The 25,269-nt window shown below is 26.1% G+C and overlaps 1 protein-coding gene across 1 annotated transcript; it reads right to left on the reverse strand.

Moving 5' to 3' along the window:
• Window positions 1-17,062: 17,062 nt before the first annotated feature.
• Window positions 17,063-23,728, reverse strand: LOC114162561 (uncharacterized). Its single transcript, XM_028046490.2, has 2 exons — window positions 23,433-23,728; window positions 17,063-17,683 (listed from the first exon to the last, which is right to left on the reverse strand). The coding sequence occupies exons 1-2, from the start codon at window positions 23,664-23,666 to the stop codon at window positions 17,450-17,452; spliced, it is 468 nt and encodes a 155-aa protein (XP_027902291.1). The 5' UTR covers window positions 23,667-23,728; the 3' UTR covers window positions 17,063-17,449.
• Window positions 23,729-25,269: the final 1,541 nt, after the last annotated feature.

Consider the following 25,269-nt stretch of genomic DNA (forward strand, 5'->3'; position numbering starts at 1 on the left):
TATTCCATTTCAATTTATCGTTTACATTTTCATTTTTAAATTAAAATTTTAAGAATTATTTGTAGTTTAAAAATTACAGTGTAAAATATTTATCCTAATTCTAAATATATTTATTTTATAATATAATTTATACGTTAAAAACTATTTCATTATACAAATATATATCATATAAAATAGTAATTTTTATCATTTTAATTATTAAGTTTAGGAATTTGGAAGAAAGGGAATCCTACGAAAAAAAAGTTTAATATGATTTTTTTTTTCAGTTTCCTTTCTATGTTTCGAATTATATAGAAAATAATAAAATTATAAATTATAAATAAAAGACAATAAATACGTGTATTTACTATTTTCTAAAATGTTTTTAAATAAATAAATACTTGACACCTTTTTGCAATAACAAAATTACAGAGTATTTTCTTCGACCAAACAACTCCACTAATGTCTCCTTTTAAGTTTTTTCAATTTATTTTTCCCAACATGCTTCCTTTTATTATATTCTTGTGGTATTTTAATTCTGTATCAAAAAATCTTGAGTTTTGAGTCCTAAAGAATGTGAAATTATTGTGTATTTTAAAACAAGAAATAATGATATATGACTATAAAACAATTTCAATTTCAACTGTAAATAATAAAATTTACTATTTAATCAATGAGAATTTCTTCAGTTTTTTTTTTTTTCAAAATCCATGTCTATATGCAAACTTATTAGAATGTCTATATACTATTAACAATTATAACAACCTATTGCTAACCTTATTTTAGTGGTTAAAATAATACAAGGATAGATATAACTAGTTTTTTATATAACACAAAAGATTATTAATTTTATTTAAATTTTAATAGTTAGCATAATTGAATATCTATTTTATTTTTAATAATCATCACCTTTTGTTTGTTAAAGATTTTTTTTTAATATGCTATTAATTTTAAGGAAATTACTATAAATTTTAAATTTACATAGCAAAAGTGAAAAAGGATTAAACAAAAGTTAGTATTTTTTTTTTATTGTATTAAAAAGGGAAAAAAGCTAATACTATTTATCCTGTTTTAATATGATTGATTTTCCCTTCTTGCACACATTATTGTAAGAGGTAATACATAAGATTTGAAGAACAAAACTACAGGAATATACATGAAGAAAAACTTAGGCCATAGGAAGAGTCTAATAACTCTTGAAGCTGCAGAAGACATTCATATTTATCTTCGAGCTGAGGCATACATAAGTGTATATCTTACAGTACCAGAAAACGTATGCCAAATGATTCAAGAGCATGCAGAATTCTAAAGTGTATAATATATATGTTAAGAAGTAGATTTTAAGTCTAACTCGATCCTACAAAATTGATTTGTAAAATGAGATTATCTCTGATCGATCTGGAACTTTCGAACGATAGAAAAGAAAAAAAGAAAACTGCTAAATATGTGTGAGTAGAACTGTAATATTGATAATCACTGCCCCACCAAACCTTTCATCTGCAGCTTTTCTGGTGCGAATCTTGAAGCAGCTTCGTTGCATTTGACATCTTCGACATGCAAGTGAACGACCTTGGTGGCTCCATATGATGGATAAAATTTGTATCGGCAGAGATTCTGAGTGGCTGGAGGGTTATTGCCATTGCCGAAACTCTTTAACCCACCAAAGAACTTTTCTATCTCATACCCAATCTTTGCAAAATCAGCTTGTGGTGCCATTTCTCAAGGAAATGAAGAAGAAATAAGAACTAAGTGCTCTATATTTTTGGATTATAAAACTTGAAGGGTATATATATATATATATATATAGGTCCATTGAAACGTAATCATGTAATTTTCCTTCGATAGGGATCGAATCTTCTGGATCAGTGGATTGTTATAGCATCAAAGATGGTGCCACATTAGTACACGTTTACATCACGTTATTCTCTTTGGCTAGTATAAGAGTTTACCTTATTGGATATTCCATATTAATCGGAGATAAGATGAACTTAAAGTTTAAAGTATATAAATGAAAGTATATAAGTGAATACAAAATTTACCTTACATGTCGATTTTGTAAAATTGAATTACATTTGAAGTTTATCTCTTAACCTGATATCAGAATTACTATTTAGAGGGAAAAAAGCTAAAATAAAAAAAACTATAAAAAAAAGTGTTATGATCGTCCCATTTTATGGAGAAGAAACAGCACCTTCTAAATGAAGTCAAAATGTTATAATATGTTATTAGGTGTAAGAGTCGATGAGCACAAACATTAAAAAAGAGAGTATTTACCTCGAAATTGATTCCGATTCTATGTTTTTTACCTGTAGATTTCTGTGTAGTCAAATCATCATTGTGGTGGGATGTGATGTAGGTCCGCAACAAGTGCAAATATTGTGAAGAACACGCATCTGTGAATGTTTCTGTTTGTGCTTTAAGCTTCAACTTTACGAAATCGGTCGATAAAATAGGCTTCAACTTTACGAAATCGGCCGATAAAATAGAATTGCACTCACTTATATATTATGAATTGGTTTTATTTTTAGTCGATACGAGACTTCCAACAATTTTTTCCATATTAGTTTTGGTTTGTTACTTCATTTGGTCAATAAACAAGAATAGTTTTCGTTCTCAATCTCACCCACGTTGCCTATAAGTGTGATCTCGTTCTGCTAATGCTTAATAAATCCTTATGCTTTGATTTTTGTAAGATAAAGATGAGATATGGAGAAAGAATGATGTTGATCTGTTTTGGTTCATTGCTTGGAATGAGTAAGTAGTTGATGACTGGTACAGGATCTTGATCAGGTCTAATTTCAGAGTCATATTGTGATCATCATGATGATTTGATCACTGTAAATTATTCGATTCTTTATGAAAAAGAAGCAGAATTTGGGTCCCGCAAGGTGTGAGGATAAGGTGATATTTTATGGTATGGAATAGAATCACACACAGGGTGAAAATAGAAGTGCAGTATAGGGTGGACTCTATCCAAAAAAAACTTGATTAGATCAACATGTGGCAGGCTAAGGCTTCATGCTTCAAGCTTCTAACATTATATACATAGATGCCATAAATGAAGGATATTCTCTCACAGTTTCACTTTTCACAAATCACTTTGCATGACTTTGCCTGCACTTCTGCAAACTATTTCAAAATTATAGGTGTCAACGTAATACCACTCGTACTGTTTGAAGTTCCACATCGACTAGAGATAAGGCAATTAATATAGTATATAAGTAGGGTGCAAACCTCACCTTTCAAGTTGGTTTTGTGGGGTTGAGTTAGGCTTAAAGCTCACTTCTAACATGGTATCAGAGTCAAGTTAAAGCCTATCATAGCGAATTTTCTTGGACATACATTTCTGTTGCACTCACCTTACAAAGCCACTTTTGTGGTAAGATTTGTTTATATGCTCTTGCTATGATGGTAAAATACTACTCTATGTAGAAAATGATGGAGAGTCATATCATTTTTTTTTCTTTGTTATTGTTATTGTTTATGGGTTGAGGTAATTCAATTACCTTCTATTAATATATATGTTCTTACCGAGAGTTTATATAATATTAATTTTTTTCTTTTAATTATAATTTTGAAAGAATTAGTGAAGTTGTCACTTACAACCATATATAGATATTTACTAATATAAATTATAATAAGTTTAGATATACCTATATAAGATATTAAGAAACCATTTTTAACTAAAACTTTAGGATGATTTTATCAGTATTTTTTATTTTTATGTTACTAAGTTTTCTTATTTTATTCAATAAGAAAATCCAAATTTACAATCAATTTTCTAACAATTTCCTTCTTAAATATGAATATCTTCTAGTACCTATAATCACCACCTATATTTATATTTATTGTTATTTATCTCAACGGATATATATACTTAACTTCATTTAATGAAAATTTTATTTCATTTAATCTATGTTTTACATTAAATAAAAATATACTATATTTTTTTAGGATAAAAAACTCATGAATCTATTATTTTAAAATTTTAGGTCAAAGTTAAACTCATGCTTCAGTTATATAATAGACTCACCTGAATGCAAATAGAGAGTGTTGAAAAGGATCACACCACCTACCTCAAATCTTAAAATGCCGGTTTAATATTCGTTAAACATTTCCATTTAGTATCATTTAATTTTAAGTTAAAATCTAATACGATATAAAAAGTAATACACAGACATATCATATCATTAAACAAAAGAGTCTATAGAATAATTTAAATTAATTAAATAATTATTACTATTTGTGCTAGATAATGGACAATTATTATGGTGACTCCACTTTAAAGTTCTTTTATTTTAGAATATGAAATCTCTTTTTTTATCCGCGTTCATCTTACTAATATATTATTGCACAATTTGTTTAAATCATCATTATCGAATAATGTTAAAAGTGAAAGTGGCACTACTAAGTAACTTAAACATTAACTAAAGCCACTTGAACTCATCTATAATACTTTAAATATGATTAAATCATAATTAAAAATAGTTTAAAAAGACTCTTTCTGATAATTAAAATTTGCTCTCAATTTCTCTTTCTTTGTAAGTGTTACTTTTTACTTTCCAGCTATATATTCCTCATCAACAAATGGTATAATTAAGATGATATGATTCCTTTCCCAAATCCAATTTCAATTCCAACCATACAGCTTTTAATACTTTTGCCTTCAAAATCATAAATTTCATATAGTTATAAGCAAAAATCATATAGAACAAACAAAATCATATAAACTTCTAACATATTCATGTAATGTAATACAATTTTTTTACTCCCACTAAACTAATGGTCATGATTTTGGCTACTGTAAAAGAAAATATTTATTTTTTATTTCTAATTAATATTGTGTCATTATAAGCTATTTATATATTAAACAAAATATCAATTAATAATTTCAAGTGTCTATATAATTATAATATAATTAAGGGGCGTATTAGAAGTTTTTCTTAAAATTTAAAATTTATAAATTAATCCTCCAACTTTACAAATATTTGAATTTAGTCTTTTTAACCAAATTTTGTTAAATTTATTTGACATTTCGATCGCATTTCAGAACAATTTCTTAACTAACATTGAAGCGAAAATGTGTCAAACGGTATAAACAATTCAAATGTTATCATGTAACGCGTTTAAAACGTTAAATAAACTTAACAAAATTTGATTAAAAATACTAAATCCAGACATTTCTAATATTGAAGGACTAAATTGGACTAAAACTTTGAAAAGAGACTAATTGCAATTTTCACTGAAAGTTAAGGTAACAAAAACATATTTAACCCATTAATATTATATGTGTATGGCCAAACGAAAATTTTAGAAAAAAAAATGCTTATGATAAATATTTTCAAACTTTTTTTTTATGAAATTGATAAAAATTGAAATAAAATAAAAATAATAAAGAAAAGCATTTAATATTTTCTATATAAAATTTTATAAAATAAATACTTGACACATTTTTGTAGGAAAAATAAAATTAATTAGTTTCCCTACAGATATAATAAATCCCGTAAGCTATATATCTCAGTACATTAAGACTCTGTTCTTATAAACTGATTTACTATTGAAGAGAATTAGCGAATATATATTTGCGCTGATTATGAATGTTCGTTTTCAATTATTTTGCGAGTGATGTAAAACGTGTATTTGCGAGATTCATCCATTCTTCCATCTTGCTTGAAGAGCATAGATTTAAAGGTGATAAACCATATTTTACCTTAATAACCCTATTTATCATCACCTTATTTTCATGTGTATGCAAAAAAGATTTTGGTTGACGGTGGAAAATCAACAAGGGTGGGATGGCTTGGACACCTCCACGGTGAGATTGTGGTTTTAATGGACATTGACTAAAAAGTTTTAAATTTTTTAAGTCATATGTTAATTTCTAAATAAAACGGAAAAATAAATAAATCAAGATGAAAACAAAATTATTTTAAAAATACAAAATAAATAATAAAATGTGATTTTTACATTTTAATTTAACCACTATATTATTTAATATCTAAATATTTTATATTTATTCTTATACCAAATGCATTTTATTATTTATTTGTTATAATAATAACTTTTATTCAAAACTATTCATTAACCTCTTCTCTAAAAAATATTATTTCAACTCTTCCAAATATTATTTTATATTATATTTATTAATAAGGGAAATTCAGTAATCTTTAATTTCTATTTATTAAAACATTTTTTTATCTATTATATCAATCAAATCTTTCATAAACTTTCACAAAAATTATTTTCAAATTCACTCTACAATCATTTCCAAATTCATAAAAAAGAACAACATAAATTATCATTTTCTAATCAATCCATTCAATCATATCCCTCTTCCTCAAATCATCACTCCCGTGAGAACACGTACTAAAAGTGAAATCCGATTCATAACAATATGCTACGAACAAATTAACAACTTTTTAGTAATCTTGTTTTGATTTCCACAACTCGTTCAGTCAATATATAGATTCGAGAACAAAACTTCTTGATGGATAGTAACATACAGGAAGAAAAACCTACGCCATAACTCATGAAGCTGCAGAAGACATTCATGTTTTGTCTTCGAGCTGAAGCAGACACAAGTGTATTTTACAGTAGCAGAAACTAGCCATCATATATATATGACAAATGATTCAAGAGCTTGCAGAATTGTAAAGTCTATAATATATAGAAGAGACAAAAACACTGTAATATTAATAATCACCGCCCAACCAAACCTTTCATCTGCAGCTCCGTTCTGTTTTCTGCTATGAATATTGAAGCAGCTTCACTGCACTTGACATCTTCAACATGCATGGGAACCACTTTGGTAGCCACATAGGTTGGATAGAATTTGTGTATGCACAGATTTTGAGTGGCTGGAGGGTTGCTAAAACTCTTTTGCCTGCAAAACAACTTTTCTATCTCATACCCAATCTTTGAAAAATCTGCTTGTGGTGCCATTCCTCAACTACACAAGGAAATGAGGGAATTGAGAAAAGTGTACACCAACTATTTGATGAAATGCTCTCGATTTTTGAGTATAAAACTCGAAGGACGTGGGTGTATATATATTGAAATGAAATAATGTAAGCAACTTTCCTCCAAGAGGGATCGAATCTGTTGGATGAGTATAATTATTAGAGCATCGAAGGTGGTGGCACAATAGTATACATCAGACTATTTGTGGTTGATTTTTTTTAATCACATTATTCTTTTCTACTAGTGAGAGAGTTTTTTTATATATACAGATACCAAATATATATATATAGTGAAAAAAAATTATCAATGTGAATCTTTTCATTGGGATGATAAAATTGCATAAATCCAAGCTGAGAATTGTTGTGTCATGCACATGTATGCAGTTCATCTTTTTGTTATACTTTCTGTCAAGATCCTTTTTGTCGTAAAGTTAAAATCATATCTTTTGAGTTTTAGCTTAAACATTGTTGCATGATGGTTGATGAGAAAGAGTGGTCTTGGATTGTTTTTGTTCATCGGGTGGAATGAGTTAATAGTTGATGACTAGAAGAAGACCTTCACCTAGTCTAATTTCAGAGACACATGCCTATGAAGGTTGTGGTCATGATGTTTGCAAAATTGTTTTATTCTTTTTGAAAAAGAAGAACATTTTGTGATATTTTGTGGAATAGCATCGCATAATACAAGGTAAAAGTAAAAGTGTACATGATGAGATGAACACGTGGAAGAATTTGAGACAACTGCCAAGGCTTCAAGCTTCTAACCTTATCTAGGTTAGGACATCCACGGCATAAACCAAGAATTTTCTGACAGTTTCACTTCTTTTTTTTTTTTTCAGTTTCGCAACATTATATCTCCACGTCTCATTTTCCTTCTCTTTTATATACGGTGTCATCCATTTCCATGTTTTCTTTTTTATAGTTGTCTTGAACCTTTTTTCATTGCATTTATCCATTTCTTCTGGTTGCAACCTCTTCGTATTTTGTTACGGTGATCTTAGATGAAATTTGGATTCTCTATTGGTTTTTTTGTGTTATTTCTCTACTGTATTTTTATAATACACTGACTATCACTAATTTTGATATTTTAAAATATATTAAAAAGATATTTAAAATACTAACGTAATGTGTTTTTAATACTTAATAGAGAACAATACAAAAAAAAAACTAGTAGAGAATCTGAATTCAGATGGATGTCAAATGTAGTCTGCTTTCTTCCATATCCTAACCATCACATTTCTTCAAAATGAGTGTATTTTTATGCTATTTTTTTCTTTTACACAAGTTAATGTGTACTTTATAAACTCATGAAGAAGAATAACTTGTCGATAACATTATTGTGTCATCGTACTTAGTAGGTAATTAGCTGCGTAGAGAACCTTTTAACTTTAAACACTAATTTGAATGTGTACACAAGTGTGTGGTGTATGCGAGCGTGCATGTGTTTAATTTTCATATTATAAAAAATTTTAAATTAAAAAAATTGAATGTGTGTTTAAATTTTCGTGAAAAATAATGTTTAAATTTAGAAAAAAAACAAGTTAGAATTTGAGAAATTAAAAAAAAAAGTTAGAAATTGAGAACCAGAAGACATGACATGATTAAGATGAGATAGATGAAAATTGAATAAAAAAATTCTGTGAAGAAATAAATTAATTAATGATATCTTAAAAGGATAAAAGTTTAAAAGAATTTCATATAACCACTTTGACATGAACTTTTACTGTAACAGATTAAGATATTATAATTAATGATAAAGAAGATTTTATATATCTTTTTTGAACACCTTTCTCTTCTAAAGATGGGAATTCTTAATGTTAATTATAAAAAATGAGTTTTACATTGAATCTCTCATAAATTTATAGTTTTGATTAACTTTATAAAAGAGTACACTAAAAAATATCTTAGAAAGTGCATGCATGGTTAATATGTTCTTAATATTAAAAACATTTTAAAAAATATTTTTTAAATCTTGCGCAATTATACGGATACTGATTACTTAAAAATAAAAATAACAGGAACATATGTGAGTTCTAAATAACTTGTCTTTTGTTAAATTTTTAGTTAGATTATAAATAGTTGTACGTTTATAATAAATATTTTATTTAATAAAAGTATTAACATAATCCGATTTGTTTATTGTTTTTAATTTGTTCACTCTCTTCTCTATGCTTTCGGAAAGTGATGTCATCCTCCCTCAGGGCACCGACACTTTCCGACATCAACGGCGGAGGCCAGTAGTTCCGCCGCGCGAGTTCTTCGACGAATCTACCTTTCACGATTTTTCACGAATAACTCTCCGCCTTTCGCGAATTCTAAGATAGAGTATGTTTTGGTCTCCGCCAACACTTCGTGGAGTTTCTCGATGTTGGGGGAGGAGAAGACAGCTCATGAAGTTGGAGGCAAACCATAAAATTAACAAATTTTATTATTTTAATATTATTATCAACAATTAGAATCAGTAAAATAAATCAATATATTCTGTATAACTATCATACAACTTATTTAAATTTTAAATAACATTTTTATTGAATTATATATTAATTTACTTTTTTGTAATATTTTATTACTAAAATAAAGTTGCCTTATAATCGTTAATGAAAACTTAGTTGTAAAATATATTTTTTCAATACATTAATGATTATATATATATATATATATATATATATATATATATATATATATATATATATATATATATAACATAAAGGAATTTTTTTAATAAGTAAAACATACTGACAGAAAGGAAAATTTAGATTTTTTTTTTGTATATATGCCACACTTACTTATTTATTAAACAAAGTTATGCAGAACATGGCATGTTATATATGAACTATGCAGAATTGTTAATTATGTATTAGGATAAACGACATATTCTGATTAGTCTGTAAAATATTGTGATGACAGATTTCCTGAAATAATACAACTCGCGATAAAACACTAAAATTTTTACAGCATATATGAACGAAAAAATTTAAAATATTACACAATTTATATATATAGATAAATATAACAATCGAACACATGCACTATTCTTAAAAGCAAGGCCAGGCCACATAGATATGATAGATATATAAGAGCTCTTTGTACAATATTACAACTTACAGGCATAACATTACATAACATCTTAGCATGAAGAATCCTTAGAACATGGTCTTCAGTTTCTTTCAGTGCAGCAGCTTCCGACAAAAAAACACATATATGTCTTAGGTTATTATAGTTCATTTGAAGGCTTGGATGAACTTACCCCAACGGTTGTGTGGTTTAGTCTTGTTGGGGAAATAATTGACAATCATAATTCCACCAAACTTAGAAGCTGCTTCTTTGCTATTGATGACAGCATGTTCTTCCTTGTGTCTCTGCTTCATGTTACCCGGCCTTCTCATTGGTGCTGCTGCACCATAGAACCTCTCTATCAGATCAAACCCTTCCAATCCTATCTTAACAAGATCTGATTCATGTGCCATTTATTTGCTTTCTGTTTCTTCATCCCAATCAACCAACTCACTCCCATTTATACACAAAAACAACTATGCTTCTTTACCTAACAATTCTAAGCTTTGGACCCACACTGTGTGCATTAATTATTACATATACTTAAGTCATGCCCTTTTCAAGTAATACATTGAAACTTGGTTAATTTAGTTATCGTACATATATGAGTTTGGATTCTCTATTCATATTTTTTGTATTATTTTTCTGTTTAGTCTTGATAATATATTGATTACCACTAATTTTAACGTTTTAAAATATATTAAAAAAATATTTAAAATATCAATACAATGTAATTTTTATGCTCAACAAAAGATAACACAAGAAAAATTAGTAAAAAATCTGGACTCAACCAAATACACTCACGGTACATATTCATGTGGCATCACACTTACTTGGTGTGGTTTAATTATTGCATGAACAGCTTAATTTGTTTTCTGGCCTCCAGCCATTTTATTAATGAAAGCATTTAGGTGTTAATTTTCATCCTCTGGCTTGGGAGGGTATTGGAATGGATATTGATACGATGCTCCATTATCTACGTATCTACGTATTTAATACATTGCGTTTGCCAAAAAATATGTAAGATATACGAGGCATTCAGATTGGTAAGAATATTGGACCTACCGTCCATCAAAAACAAAACTAAAACAAATATCTCTAAGGCATATATGAGATACACCGTATATCTAGTTTCATATATATCATAGGATATTAACCAATATATTATACTCTCTTTTTTTTTTTTTTTCTTTTATCTCTTTGTTTTCCATTGTATCATTTATTGTATATATCCATTTCTTTCCTGCAAAAATAAATTAACTTCTAAATATAATATCAGTTAATTTACGATGTTACAAGAGTATATGCTTAGTCAATTTTAACGCAATGTATAAGCTTACTTTTTTATTAAATAAAAAGGCGTAAAGTTATATTTAATTTTTTTGATAACGTAATATTAAGGTTAGTGATAGAATATTAACGTAAGTAGAAAACAAACAAATACATGAGGAAGAGAATTAAATAGTATTGATTGTGTATAAAAGATTACAAGAAGTATGTTATACACCAAACTAACCATGAAATCATAAGTAAATGGATTTATGCTAATATTATCTCAAACTCATATTGCTATGACTAAATGGATTGAGAATTTGTCAAATAAAAAACAAAAGTATAAAATGGAGTGCAACTTGATAAATATATCTGCAATGTGAATGAAAACACTTTTTATAAACTAATGTGTTTGTTATGGTTATAATTAAAACAATCTCAACTAAGTCTAAAAATTTATGTGTATAATTTTTTTTTTCTATTGGTAACAATAAATGAAATTATGGAAAAATGAAATTTTAGCTCACTAAATAATTTTGTGATTTCTAAGCTAATGTTTTTTTATTATATTAATTTATACATTAACATCTTTTAATCTTACAACTGATCAAGATGTTCTATATCATGTATATATTTTAAGTGTTTTGTATGAATACAATTATAAAATAATTTGTTATACTAAAACTACTAGGTAAACACTTGAACTAAACTATACATTTGTAAGGAAAATAGTTTATCTTTCATATTAAAAAAAGTATGATTGATAATAAATATTTTTTTATCAAATTTATGAATTTATAAATATTGTTTATAATACAAAATTAAAATGAATTATTTGATTTGGCATCATGCTTATGATCATGTGTGATGATAAAAAAAAAAAAAAAGAACTCCATATCAGAAATTGAGAAGATAGTTAAGTAAAATTAAACTTATTTTCTATAAACTATCCTATTTTTAAAAAGAAGTTTTTTGTGGATACTTAATTTATATACTTTGAGCGGATGAGATGAGATCACAAAGTAGTGATATAAATAAGTTATATATTTTCCATGCACTCGCTTAATTAGACATAATTCACCACTTAGAAATTACACAAGTAGTTATAAAAGTAATATCTCAATTATAGAAGACCTTGCTTTTTACATTGATGAGATACAATATCAATAAAACATGAACTCAACCCTCACATAAAATATTAAAATCATCTCTAACCTAAAATCTTAAGAGAATGAATTTATTTTTATGATACTCGATTTTCTCTTTTTTTTTAGTTAATACGATACTTTGACTCGACTTCCCGACATCACATACATACCATTTAATCTTACTCCATACGCATCTATCATAGAAGATAACCATCAGAATATTTAAAGGAAAGTGGTTAAAATGTGATGGGCCTACCCCAACGATTATTGTGGGATTTTGCCCTTTGGTATGCAGAATAGTTAGCGACCTCTCTGGTTTTGAGGGCAGGGTTTTCCATTTCGTCCTCAGGGAGTTGACGAACCGCCCAAATGCCTTCACCAGTGGCACTGAACCTTCGACCATAGAACTTCTCTATCAAATCGAAACCTTCTAAACCAATCTTTCTCAGCTGTTCTTGAGATGTTGCCATGGAGGGTGTGTATCTGCTGCTTTAGTTTTCTGGAATTTTACTTCAAAGGGATGACAACCATTGGCCATATATAGAACCACAACACAACTTCAAAAGGAATTCGCATTCTTCATCCATACCTCTTCTCCTGTGGACCCAAGAAGAATATTAAAAATTTAGATTAACAACATATATTATAACAATGATATAAAATAAATATTTTATAACAATTTTAGAAAAATATATGTTCATTTTAAAAAGGATTTAGTTTACAAGGTTTTATTATATATATATATATATATATATATATATATATTTAAAAGGAGCATAGATAAAGTCGATCAATATATACATAATAATAAAACCTATTTCATCAATTATACTCATTGAAATTACAGGATTTGTTGGAAGTCCCACATCAATTAGAGATAAGGTCAATTCATAATATATAATAATATATAAGTGGATGCAATCCTCATACAAGCCGGTTTTATGGTATTGAGTTAGGCTTTAAACCCACTTCTAACATGATATCAGAGTCAAATTAGAGCTTATCCTACCGAACTTTCTTGAACATTCTGTTCCACCCAATATTGGACCGCTAACGGATCACCCACTAATTCCTTGTCCCACACACGAGATGAATATACCTCAATTTGAGAGGGTGTATTATTGAATTAGACTTTAAATTCACTTCTAACATAATTTGATTATTTGTCTAATTTTTTACCTTTAAAATGGGATGAAAAAAAATCTTTTATTTATATATTTGTCGAAAGCTATATTTTTACAATGTTCATGTATATGTGGTACACCCACACTAAATCAACAATTATCATTTATTTTCTTTCTTCATTTTAATGAAATGCATGTAAAGAAGATTTTTCCTTGGTGTAAAATAATCTGTCATTTACATTCTTGATCTGTTTTGTAGTAATAATTCGTGCTTGCTTCAGTTTGTCTTTATAGTTTTATCAAACAAAAGTAACTTTTTTCATAATTTTTTTTGGATTCATCGAATGTTTACTTATTAAAATCTCTTAGCTTAACTCTTTTTTATTAATCATGTTTTGTTGATACCTTTCTTTAATAACCTGCTTAGATATGGACTCTCCTGTATTTTCGTTTTAAAATCATAATTATAAATGAATGGCATAAGAATAAGAAAAAAATATATGATATAATAAATGTTATATATCTTTTAATAATAAATCTTGAATATGATCATTATCTAAATTTTCAAAGGTAATAAAAAATAAATTTGTTTAATTCCAGTTTTACTTACATAAACCCTTTCAACACAAACCATAAACTTTTAAAACTAAACAATGTGTATAATTTACATGGATGCACTCAAATAGATGATGAATTGATTGAATTTGAGCATATTGACACCAATAATTGAAGTAACATAAAGTGAATTATTGAGGGAAAGTTTCTGCATCCTACGAATCTGATTCTCTTCCCATCTTCTTCAAGAATTTTGAATAATAGGTCACTACCATGGTCCATGGTCCTCTGTACCCTCTATTACCTATTAGTTTAGGGTTAGATGCATTAAACTAGTTTTTATATATAAATTAAAAAAAAATTCATATTCACTTAATTTTTTTTTACAAATATTACTATAAGAAATTTCTTAAATAATAATCAATTTTACTAACTAAATATATGTAAATATATTTAGAAACCAATTGTCTAATTAGAGACTAATTTAGTAACTAATTTCTTTGATAGCTAAAATCTTGGTAGCTAATGATAGTAATCAATTTAGAGACCTACTTATAATAGAAATTATTTTAGATATCAATTTATAAATCAATTATAATTTTTTGAAACTATTTTAATTATCAATAATTTTTAATTTATAAATTGGTACTTGGTCACTACAGTGACTTTATCTTTTCTCAATAAAATTAATTATTATTTAAATATTTTCTTATAGTATAATATATGAAATTTTTTAATTTCATGTGAAAATCGGATAAAACTCTCTTTTGTAAATTTTAATAAAATATAGCTGAGAAATTTTCACCAAATATGAAAATTATAGTACTAAAAGCAAGTTTTTTTTATGTAATTTTTAATAAATTTTATTTATAGATTTTTTCATTTATATTTCTTTAATCAAATTTATCGAAACAATTATTCTCGGCTAAGAAATATGTAAGAGGATGACAGAAATGAAAGAATTTGTGTATGATTCTAATACAGTAATAAGAATTTACTTAGTTTTATTTTTAATCAGAAAACATATTTCAGTTGTTTTAATAACTAGTATTTTTTTTAAGGAAAAATAAAACCTTTTAGGATTCTAAATTAAACATTTTCTAATCAGTAATGATGGATTTTCAGAAAATAATTTGGAATGTCAAAATAGAAATATTTTTTTAAAATATTAAATATATTAAATATTAAAATTAAAAGAAATATTTACATATTAATTTATATGTGTAGAAAAATGGAAAAGAGGTGGCCAAGACTCCCTAACGCTGAAACAAAGTCCGCCATTCTCAAAAAATAAAAAATGGTTGTGAAGTATTTCAACTCTTTATTTTAATAAATCTCCATGAATAAAAAATAAAATGTAAATAAAGTAATAATCAATACATAATCGAAATAAAATATTGAAGATACATTTCATATGCATATTAATTGAAACTATTTTATTTTTTTCCTTAAAGTGGTTGAAACATTTGATTTTATTCATATGCAATTGACATATTCCAACTATTTTCCTTCCATGATTATCAATTTTCATTAATTTAATTAACAAGTGATTATTAAAAAATCACGTTCAATAGTGATAGCTATAGGTAACTTTATGTTCAAACAATTCTCATTAACTTTGTTGGAAAATACCAAACCTCCCCTTATCTAGTTTTAATTTACCAAATAATTATTTAATTATTCATACCAGTCAAAGGGTCAAACACATAAAATCTTAAACTATGCTTCTTGCGTAAACTGCATGACGAACGTGGGTAAATTTGGTATTGTGTGAAAGGAATATAAATGTTGGAAAAGATTTAGAAAAAAAAAAAGAGTAATTTTTATCCCTAGGATTAATGGTGGTACAAAGTACACACTACTTTACACCAAATACTAATGGCATGAGTTAAATTTTAGAAGTACAAAGATATCAATAATTAAATAAACATACCTTTAAAGTAATTAGTTTTTATGTTTTCTTATAGAACTCAACCTAACTAGGTTTATTTTAGAATTTCTTTTTCTTCGTTACTTTTTAGAATATCATTAAATACTGCATAAATTAATGGAATTTGCACAAGTTTCACGTTTAAGAAATATAATATTTTTTTCAGAAATTTATATTATTAATAATTTTTTTATTTAATAAAGTATGTTTTATATAACATAATATTTGTTTATAATAAATTTATTATTTTCTAAAACCGGATACAATATATTTTAATTTAAGTTTATATTTGGTTACTTTACCGCACCCCCACAATTACTAACTACACCCCATAATAATAAGAGGAAAAGTTTCAAACCTTTCACCCACCATCACCGCTGTTCCAAGAGGATCTTTTTCGAAATACATTTCATGTAGAAGTGTTCCTAAAAATTCATTCAATAAGGCACTATATAAGTTTTGAAAAGTTTATTCCTGAACTTCTATTTCGGAAAACTAATCCAAAATACTTTCATAGATTTTAGAAATTTTGTTGGAAAAATCATATTCAAAATATTTTATTCTGGAAATACCGTTCTGAATATCTCGGAAAATCTTATTTTGAAAATTCCACAAAATTTATTGCAGAATATTTCTAAAATATGTATTCCAAAAGTTAATTGTACAGATCATTTTGAAAATTTGAAGAGATGCATGAAGAAATTTTGAAGGTGCAGGAAGTAAAAAAAGCTTAACTCTTTGTGCTGCACCCTGCTAACAGGCTTTTGCATATTATTATTGGGCTTTTACTTCTGCACCTCTCATTTTCCTTAAAAATCATCAGTTGTCTTTTCTGTAATTATACAAATTAAAAAATTAAAAAATAATTCAAATCTGATTGTTAGTTATAGATTTAGAAAGATTAAATGTAACATTTCAAATTGTATAATCTATAATTAAAATTTGAAAACAATATTTTATTTGTAACCTTTATTATTATTTTAAAGAAAAATGAGTCGCATTATAGTTTCCTTGAAACTTTAACTAGTATGGATTATATAGTACTTCTTAAAAGTAGAGTAATCTATTTCAATATACTATAGTACACCGGATAGAACTAAATATGTATTCATAACACCACATTACCACAGCTACCCCTATCTACATTCTGCAGAATCTGGTCGCAATTCTTGGAGTCTGCAGAATATATATAATACACTGATCGTGTGTGTGTATATATATATATATATATATATATATATATATTTATTTATTTATTTATTTATGGGTGGAATAGAATATTCAATAAAGCTTGTCAAGATAAGTTTTAACCTGGTTATGATACCATGTTAAAAATGAGTTTCTAAGATTAATTTAATCCCACAAAACTGACTTGTAAAGTGAGTTTTGTACCCCACTTATATAATGTAAATTAGTGTTATATCTAGTCTACTTGTACTTCCAACAATAACGAGAAACAACTTCTCTGCTATTGATCACAAGGTCTTCCAACTCATGGTTGGGAACCTGAAACACCCAACGTCCTTGTCTTGCAGGACATACCCCATTCCAATAATTTGGCCTTCTGCGACTCGATGGTCCGTAGAATTTGTCTATCAGACCAAACCCTTCTGAACCTATCATTCTCAGGTCTGTTGGTGGTGCCATTGATGATAATGGTGGCTACTGGAACAGGACGAGGGACACTGATTTCTATGTGATGTGTGAATGTGTTTTCTTTCTTTCTTCTCTTCTTTCTTGCTTCTGCCAAATACCTTGAGCCATCTTTATAGTGAAGGAAAAGTGATTCTATAACTAGCAGTGGGACCAAGTTTATTACATTATTCTAAGCACATAAAATAAAATGTATTTTTAACTTTACATAATTTTGTTAAAACTTGATTTTTGTTATATAGTTTTAAGTTAATGAATTAATTAGTCTAAGTTTTGAAACTACATGAATTCGTGTTTTTTTTTTACTTAAATATAGTCTTCAATGACAGTTTTTTCTGTCATGTAATTAGAAAAAAAACTTAATACTTACAAATACAAATTCATTGATTTGAGAAATACAAAGAACATAATAGAATTCAACTAAAAATACGTTTTTCATTTTTTATTGGTATTTCTTTTTCTGTTGTTAGTCCTCTGTTGTATTTTCAAAACGATCACTAATTTTAAAATTTTAAAATATATAAAAATTATCTTTAAAATATTAAAATTAAGAAGTGTATTTTAGTTCTTATATTATTTTCAGATTTTTCATATATTGGAGAGACTAATATTTCGTACAACTAGTGAGGAAATTCATTTCTAACGAATTCTTATAAAAAATTGACAGAAAAAATCGTATGAAATATAAAAAAACTCAAGTAATCTATTTTGAATTAAACATAATGGAGATTCATATATGCTTTTATATTTTTGGTTTTCATAGAAAACATTAAGTATAGTCTTTCTCTGAGAATTTATCATTTTTTTACAGTTTAACGTACAAAAATACAGAAACTTTATTCTTATTTGAACAAGAAGTATAGAAGAAACAACATATGCGTTTTTCTCAAAAAGAGATGCACAGAAATATGAACTATCTGTACAGAAATTTCATGTTATCAGATAAGATTCACTAATTTATAATGTCACTATAAGTAGGTACATTTCATCATCAATATAATATGATTAAAGTGATGTGTTTTGATCCTTTCTCTTTCTCAGTTATTCGTTTATGTTAGAAGTGGACTTTAAGTCTAACTTAATTCTACAAAACCCGGTTGTGAGGTTTGCACCTTACTTATATATTATGAAATTGTCTTATTGTGTGACTTCCAACACAACCCTTCACGTCGAGGTATATACATCTCATGCGTAAGAGTAGAAATTAATGGATGGTCGTTAATGACTCGATAGCGGGTAAAACAGAATGTCAAAGAAATCTCGCTAAGATAGACCTTTTTTATTCTTTTAACAATGACTCTGATACCATGTTAAAATAGGAGTTTAAGTCTAACTCAATCCCACAAAACCTTGTAAAGTAAGGTTTGCACTTCACTTATACACTATAAAATTGTCTTATCTCTAGTTGATGAAAAATACAAATTTTCATCAACCACATCAAATCTGTGATCTTGATCTTTCGAGTTAAGATGTGGAAATTGGAGATTGGTTTGATGGGGATGAACAAAGGGAAGAGATTCTTTTCAAAAGATTAAAATTAACATGGCAGTGTTAAAAGCTGAAAATTACAATTAATGCAAAAGAAAAATAGAGCATAAAGGTACTGTGAATCTAATTCGAATTCCTTTCTTTTTCACAAAAAATTCTTTTTTATTTTATTTTATTTTTGAACCTTTGTTATTCCACAAACCGTGTCAGGATCACAGACCATGGAACTAGCATTTAACTTCCATAATTACGAGTTATTCAATACTTCTAATTATGAATAGTTCTTCCAAAATCTACTAACTGATTATGCAGTTCCAATATAATAATGGTTTCAGATCATAGAATATTGCAGATAGGTTCTATTTCCTTCTTTTCAATAATGGATTAGTATATTCTTTCAAGTTTCCATGATTATCCAAGACAAAACTATAACTTAATCAAACAAGTATCTACAAAAATAAATAAATTAATGTAATGATATGTGTCTTATGTAACACAGTAAACATAAATCATTCAGAATATGGCGGTTGCAGTATCAGATTCTTCTCTTTAAATAATGATATATTGAAACATTTTTAACTTTGGTTTGTGGAAATTCCACCGCATTTATACCACTTGATTCATTCTCATTTCTCCTCAAATAAAATATTTGTTTTTCCAGTCAAAATTTTCAAACACAATTTTTATCACCATCATTAAATATTTTGCTGCAAGTTCCATGAAATGAGTTTCTTTGTTAGGTTTTCTCAAGAGACATACGGAGGAAGATTCAATATTAAGGAACTGTAATCAAATTCATATGACATCAACTTTAATTTAAAATCCTAAGATAACTTGTTTATTAACTATTCTATTTATATATAATTCACTACAAGAAATATAATTATTATTTACGCAAATATTTCATAGGTAATGAACATATTTTGTAAGTAATGTAAATTTATCTACAAATTATTTAAGAAATGAATTTCGTAGATATTAAACTGGTAAGTAATTTTATCTACAAAAATGTGTTTTGTAAATAACTTACCTACAACTATTATCTACGAAATATAGTGTAAAAAATTATCAATAAAAATTTTCGTGAGAAAGATACATCTTGTAATCTTCAAGTTACTTACGAAATATTTCGTATGTAACTTACCTACGAAATTTTTGTAGATAATTTATTTATGAAATTTTCCATAAGTAATTTATCCACAAAAATTTTCATAAATAACTTAAATATAAAATAAAAAAAATATTCTAAAATCCCCGCAATCATATATATATATATATAATTTTATAAATACAATTCATAACTATAAATTTTTAAATAACTTTAATTTGTCAATTACCCAAATCTTCTATATTTCCAAAAATTTTGATAATCACTCTAAAATTAACTTTTATTTTTATAATAACTTTTTTGTGTTTCTTTTTTGTGGAACATGGTAAACACTACTAAAAAATCAAAGATACTCGTATTTCATATTCAGTCAAAAGACCCAACCTCCTAATACTAAATCAAAAAATGCATAATTAATGAGCAACAATCTGATTTGTTTTCGAGAAACCTCATTTATCCTCTCTGATAGTAGTTCATCATTTTTACTTAAAAGGTTAAATTATCAAATTCACAACGAAAAAATTCATACTTTTTGACAATTTTGTTTTGAATTTTTTTTTTAAAATACTTATAAATTTTGTCATTAAAAAAATTGTAAGAAATTGCTGTCAATTTTTTTAAAAATATTTTATACAAAACACTTTTCATAATAAATTTTGTAAAAAATACTTACGAATTTTATAATTTTATAAAAAATAATTAGTTACGAAAAAATTATCTATCAAATAAAATTTAAAAAAAAAATATTAAGAAAAAGTCTTTTTTTATAAATTATTTTAATAAATTTACAAAAAGATTTTCATGTAATATAAAATTTTTTAAGAGGGATTATGTTTCCTTGTCCCGTATAAAACCCCGTTAAAATAAAGACGTTTAGGATATTTTGGACATAATGATGTATCAGATTCTTGGACATTATGATAGAAATTTTTTACCAAACTTTCGGCACACTTTAGTCCTTCATTAATTGCCATTTATCCCCCAAACAAAGTATTTTGCAGTTCCAGTCAAAGTTTCAAAAACAAATTTGCTTTAGCATCTTTAAATCTTTCACTTTTTTACCTACGTAAACTCCATGACGTAGCTACATTTTGCAGTGTCTGAAGTTATATGCATGCATCCATCCTTAGCTACATCTCCTACCTATAAGATTCCAACTTCACTTTCGAGAACAAAAATATATATATTATCGAAACTAAACAACTATATTTGTTGATATGAAAAAATATAATTATACTAAGAATTATTTGAACTGAATTATTTAGTTCGCCTATTAGGTTGAGAACAAGTATGAGTTGCTCAGTTTTATTTAAATTTTATTTTATTCAATCTAATCTTATTTATGGATTGTCCGAATTAAAAATATGAGGGTCCAGAATTAAAAATATTTTGATATATATATATATATATATATATATATATATATTAAGATAATGTTAGAATCAATTATATTAGATTTTTTAAATCGAAGGAACAAATTATAAAAATTAAAAATCAAAATTCAGTTTGAAATTGAAAACGTTAATTTTAAATTTAAAGAAAAAAAATTAAAAAACCAAAATCAAATATCTGACATTATTAAAAATATATTTAAGTCAATTTAAACGTGATCTTACTTTAATATACTGAGATTGCAATTGGTTATTAAATTTTTTAACAGAGAAAAATAAATTAGTGACGGATGATGGAAAATATTTGTCACAATTATTTGTTTGATTTGCTTAGGGTACAATGTTTGGTACGTTTATGATGAGATGTTTGGATAGTGTTGTGCTTGAGGTTCTTGTCATGTAATGCTTTGCTTTTTTATTCTAGATTCTGTTATGGGTTTTAATTCACCTTCTGAGAAGTACTTAATTAAGATTACAATGGTTATATAGGTTCTTTAAGAGTCAAGTTAGGAAGAAAGGGAGCGAAATTGATGTGTGACTTTATTGTTTTTATTAATAATTTTGTTAATTCATTTAAACATGTTATAATATCTATTACTAAAAATTTTCATATTACATGAGATTTTTTCTGTAAATTTATTAAAAGAATTTACAAGAAAAAAAATATTTCTAACATTTTTTTTTAAGAATTTTTAATAAAAGTAATTCCTTTGTGAATAACTATTTCCTACAAAATTATAAAATTTATAAATATTTCTTATAAAATTTATTACGAAAAGTGTTTTATACAAAATATTTTACAAAAAAATTGATAGTAATTTCTTGCAATTTTTTTTCACAACAAAATTTGTAAATATTTCTTACGAAAAAAATTTCAAAACAAAATTCGCAGGAAACATGAGTTTTTTTAATAGTGATCTAGTCACTTGAAGAGAAGCCTAATTTAACTTTAATCGATTATATATTTATTATATAAAAATATAATAAATAAATAATAAATATTAAAGAAAAAACCAATATTTAGTAGTTTTATTATATTGAAGAGTGAATACATATAATTAATAGCGATTATTTGATATGAAATGTTTATATTCCATATAATATAATTTATTATTATTAATATTTTATAAATAAAATATGATTTATAATATTTGCCTTAAAATTATCTGCAATAAATAAATAATAAATTTATATAAATATTTTGAAATATGTAGAAATAATATTTTGATTCTCATGTTAGTTGTGATAGGTAAATCCTTCACAATTTCCATAAAATTTATATCTCACGGTTTGTGACAGAAATAGAAAATTGGATACCATAACAAAAGTTTTTGTTCTGTTTCAAAATTTGTCAATAACTCTTTTATAATAAAACTTTCTTTTTGTCACAGTTTTGTGTCACAAATATTAAAATACTATTTTGATTAGAATTATGTAAAAGCTTTATATGACAGAAAAGTTTAGAAAGATTTGTATTTTCCTCCATTGATGACTTTCACTGCAGATCTTTATAAGAAAGTGGATATATAGTAAGGACACCCCATAGTAAGAGAAACTTCATTCATTCATTACATCCTTAAAGGCTTCACACAGCAACACAGTACATAACTAAAGTACTTGTCTTTCTGGTACCTTATTCAACTACATAAACTTTCACAACTTCAGAAGACCTTGTCTTAAAGTCTTCGAGTTTTTTTTTTGTACACATACGTATTATACAAGGGTACCCTAACAACAAGAAACACATACCCTTTTGAAGATAAAGATCTTAAAACTTAAAGGGTCTACCCCAACGATTTGAGGGTTTAGGCTTGGTATAACCCCCAACAGAAGACTCATCCATGAGATCTTTAGGCACTTGATAAACCACGCAACAACGTTCTCTTCGCCCATGCAAATGAAATGCATCACTTCCATTGTTCCTTCTTGCTGGACCATAGAACTTCTCTATCAGAGCAAACCCTTCTGCACCAATTTGTCTCAGATCTGTTGAAGGAGGTGCCATTTATCAGAGAGAATTTTAGTTCAGGTGTTGGTTTCTTGCTTCAAAGGTTCAGACACTTAATGTGCTTTTATAGAGAGGAATGGGTGTGTTCTTCAAGAAAGAATATTTTCATTCTTTTAAGCATTAAATTAAAGGTTAAATATGTTTTTAATTCATTAACTTTCAGTGAATTTTGAAATTAAGGAATTAATCCATTTCGAAACTTTGGACTAATTTAGTCTTTCATATTTCAATGTTTCGTACGCGTTTCAAGACTGTATTTGAGTTGTTTATAATGTTTGACACATTTTTGTTTTAATGTTAAATCAAATACTATTTTGAAAATGTCAAATAAACTTAATAAAATTTGATTAAAAGGATTAAATTCACATATTTTGAAAGATAAAGGACTAAATTGGTCTAAAATTTCGAAATGTTACTAATTTCAAAATTCACTTAAAGTTAAGGTACCAAAAATATATTTAACCCTTAAATTAATAACGATACCGGTAATTGTAGTAATGTGTATACATCGGTTCTTAGATTTATTTATTTGTTTGGCTTTTAGCATTGATCCAAAGAGGGAATATATTCGAATTTATCGTTTTATTAAGTCGAAATATTTTGATGGAAAGTGAATCTGATCATGTGATTTGTGTACATCTGTTTTCTAAATTTATATATTTGAGATTCGTACAGTGCAAAGATTAAACGATATAATAAAAGAAAATAAGTAATTCATTATTTTAACATTTTATATTAAAATAAAATTATAAATTTTTATATAAAAGTGTGTTAACTTTTATACATACATACATATATATATATATATATATATATATATATATATATATATATATATATATATATATATATATATATATATATATATTAGAAAACCAACATAATCACTTCTTAGTGGCATAAATTATGAGCAACTTCAATACTTGAGCTACTTAGTTAATATTTATCTATATACTTCTATCTTTCATTAACCATCTCTTAATTTATCTTTCACATGTTAAGAGTAATAAATAAATATTTATTCATTATTTATTGAATGATTATTTTAAGAGGTAAATATATTTTTATTTTTTGTGAGAGTTAGAACTTGTGTTATTTTAAAATATAGTTTTTCTAACTTAATTATCTTTAATTTTTTTATTTATTTAACATGTTTTAAGATAATATTTAAATTATTTAAATTATAATAAGTTTCAAATTAAATATTAATTTAAAACATTGTTTAATAAATTCAAAAGAATTAATGTTACTAACTTTAAAAGAATATATTTTTTCATATTTAAAATTGAAGATCAAAATAAATCAATATTTTGAAACAAAACAAATTTTAATTTAATATCTAAATTCAAGAACTAAAAATATATTTAGCTCTAATATTTTTATACCAAATTTCATTCACACTACTATGCCATACTCACGTTATGATATTAAATATGAATATACTTTTAAAATCTATCTCCTTCCATTTTGAAAATCTATCATTATTGTAATTTTTTGTTTATTTTTATTTTTATACATAAAGTATAATACTTTACTATACAACTTTTTTTTACATAAAATATATTTTAATGCAACTCTCTTACTCTATAGATAGATAACA

The sequence above is a fragment of the Vigna unguiculata genome, chromosome 9 (genome assembly GCF_037176805.1).
Source record: "Vigna unguiculata cultivar grain cowpea cultivar isolate G323 ecotype 2 chromosome 9, ASM3717680v1, whole genome shotgun sequence".
Classification (NCBI taxonomy): domain Eukaryota; kingdom Viridiplantae; phylum Streptophyta; class Magnoliopsida; order Fabales; family Fabaceae; genus Vigna; species Vigna unguiculata.

Bases quoted from the DNA above. Each gene is read 5' to 3' on its own strand.
- LOC114162561 (XM_028046490.2), bottom strand. From the start codon at position 23,666: ATGGCACCTCCTTCAACAGATCTGAGACAAATTGGTGCAGAAGGGTTT. The intron at 17,684-23,432 runs TAAGATCTTTAT...CTGTTCCAGTAG, and splicing joins GGGGTAGACCCTTTAAGTTT to CCACCATTATCATCAATGGC.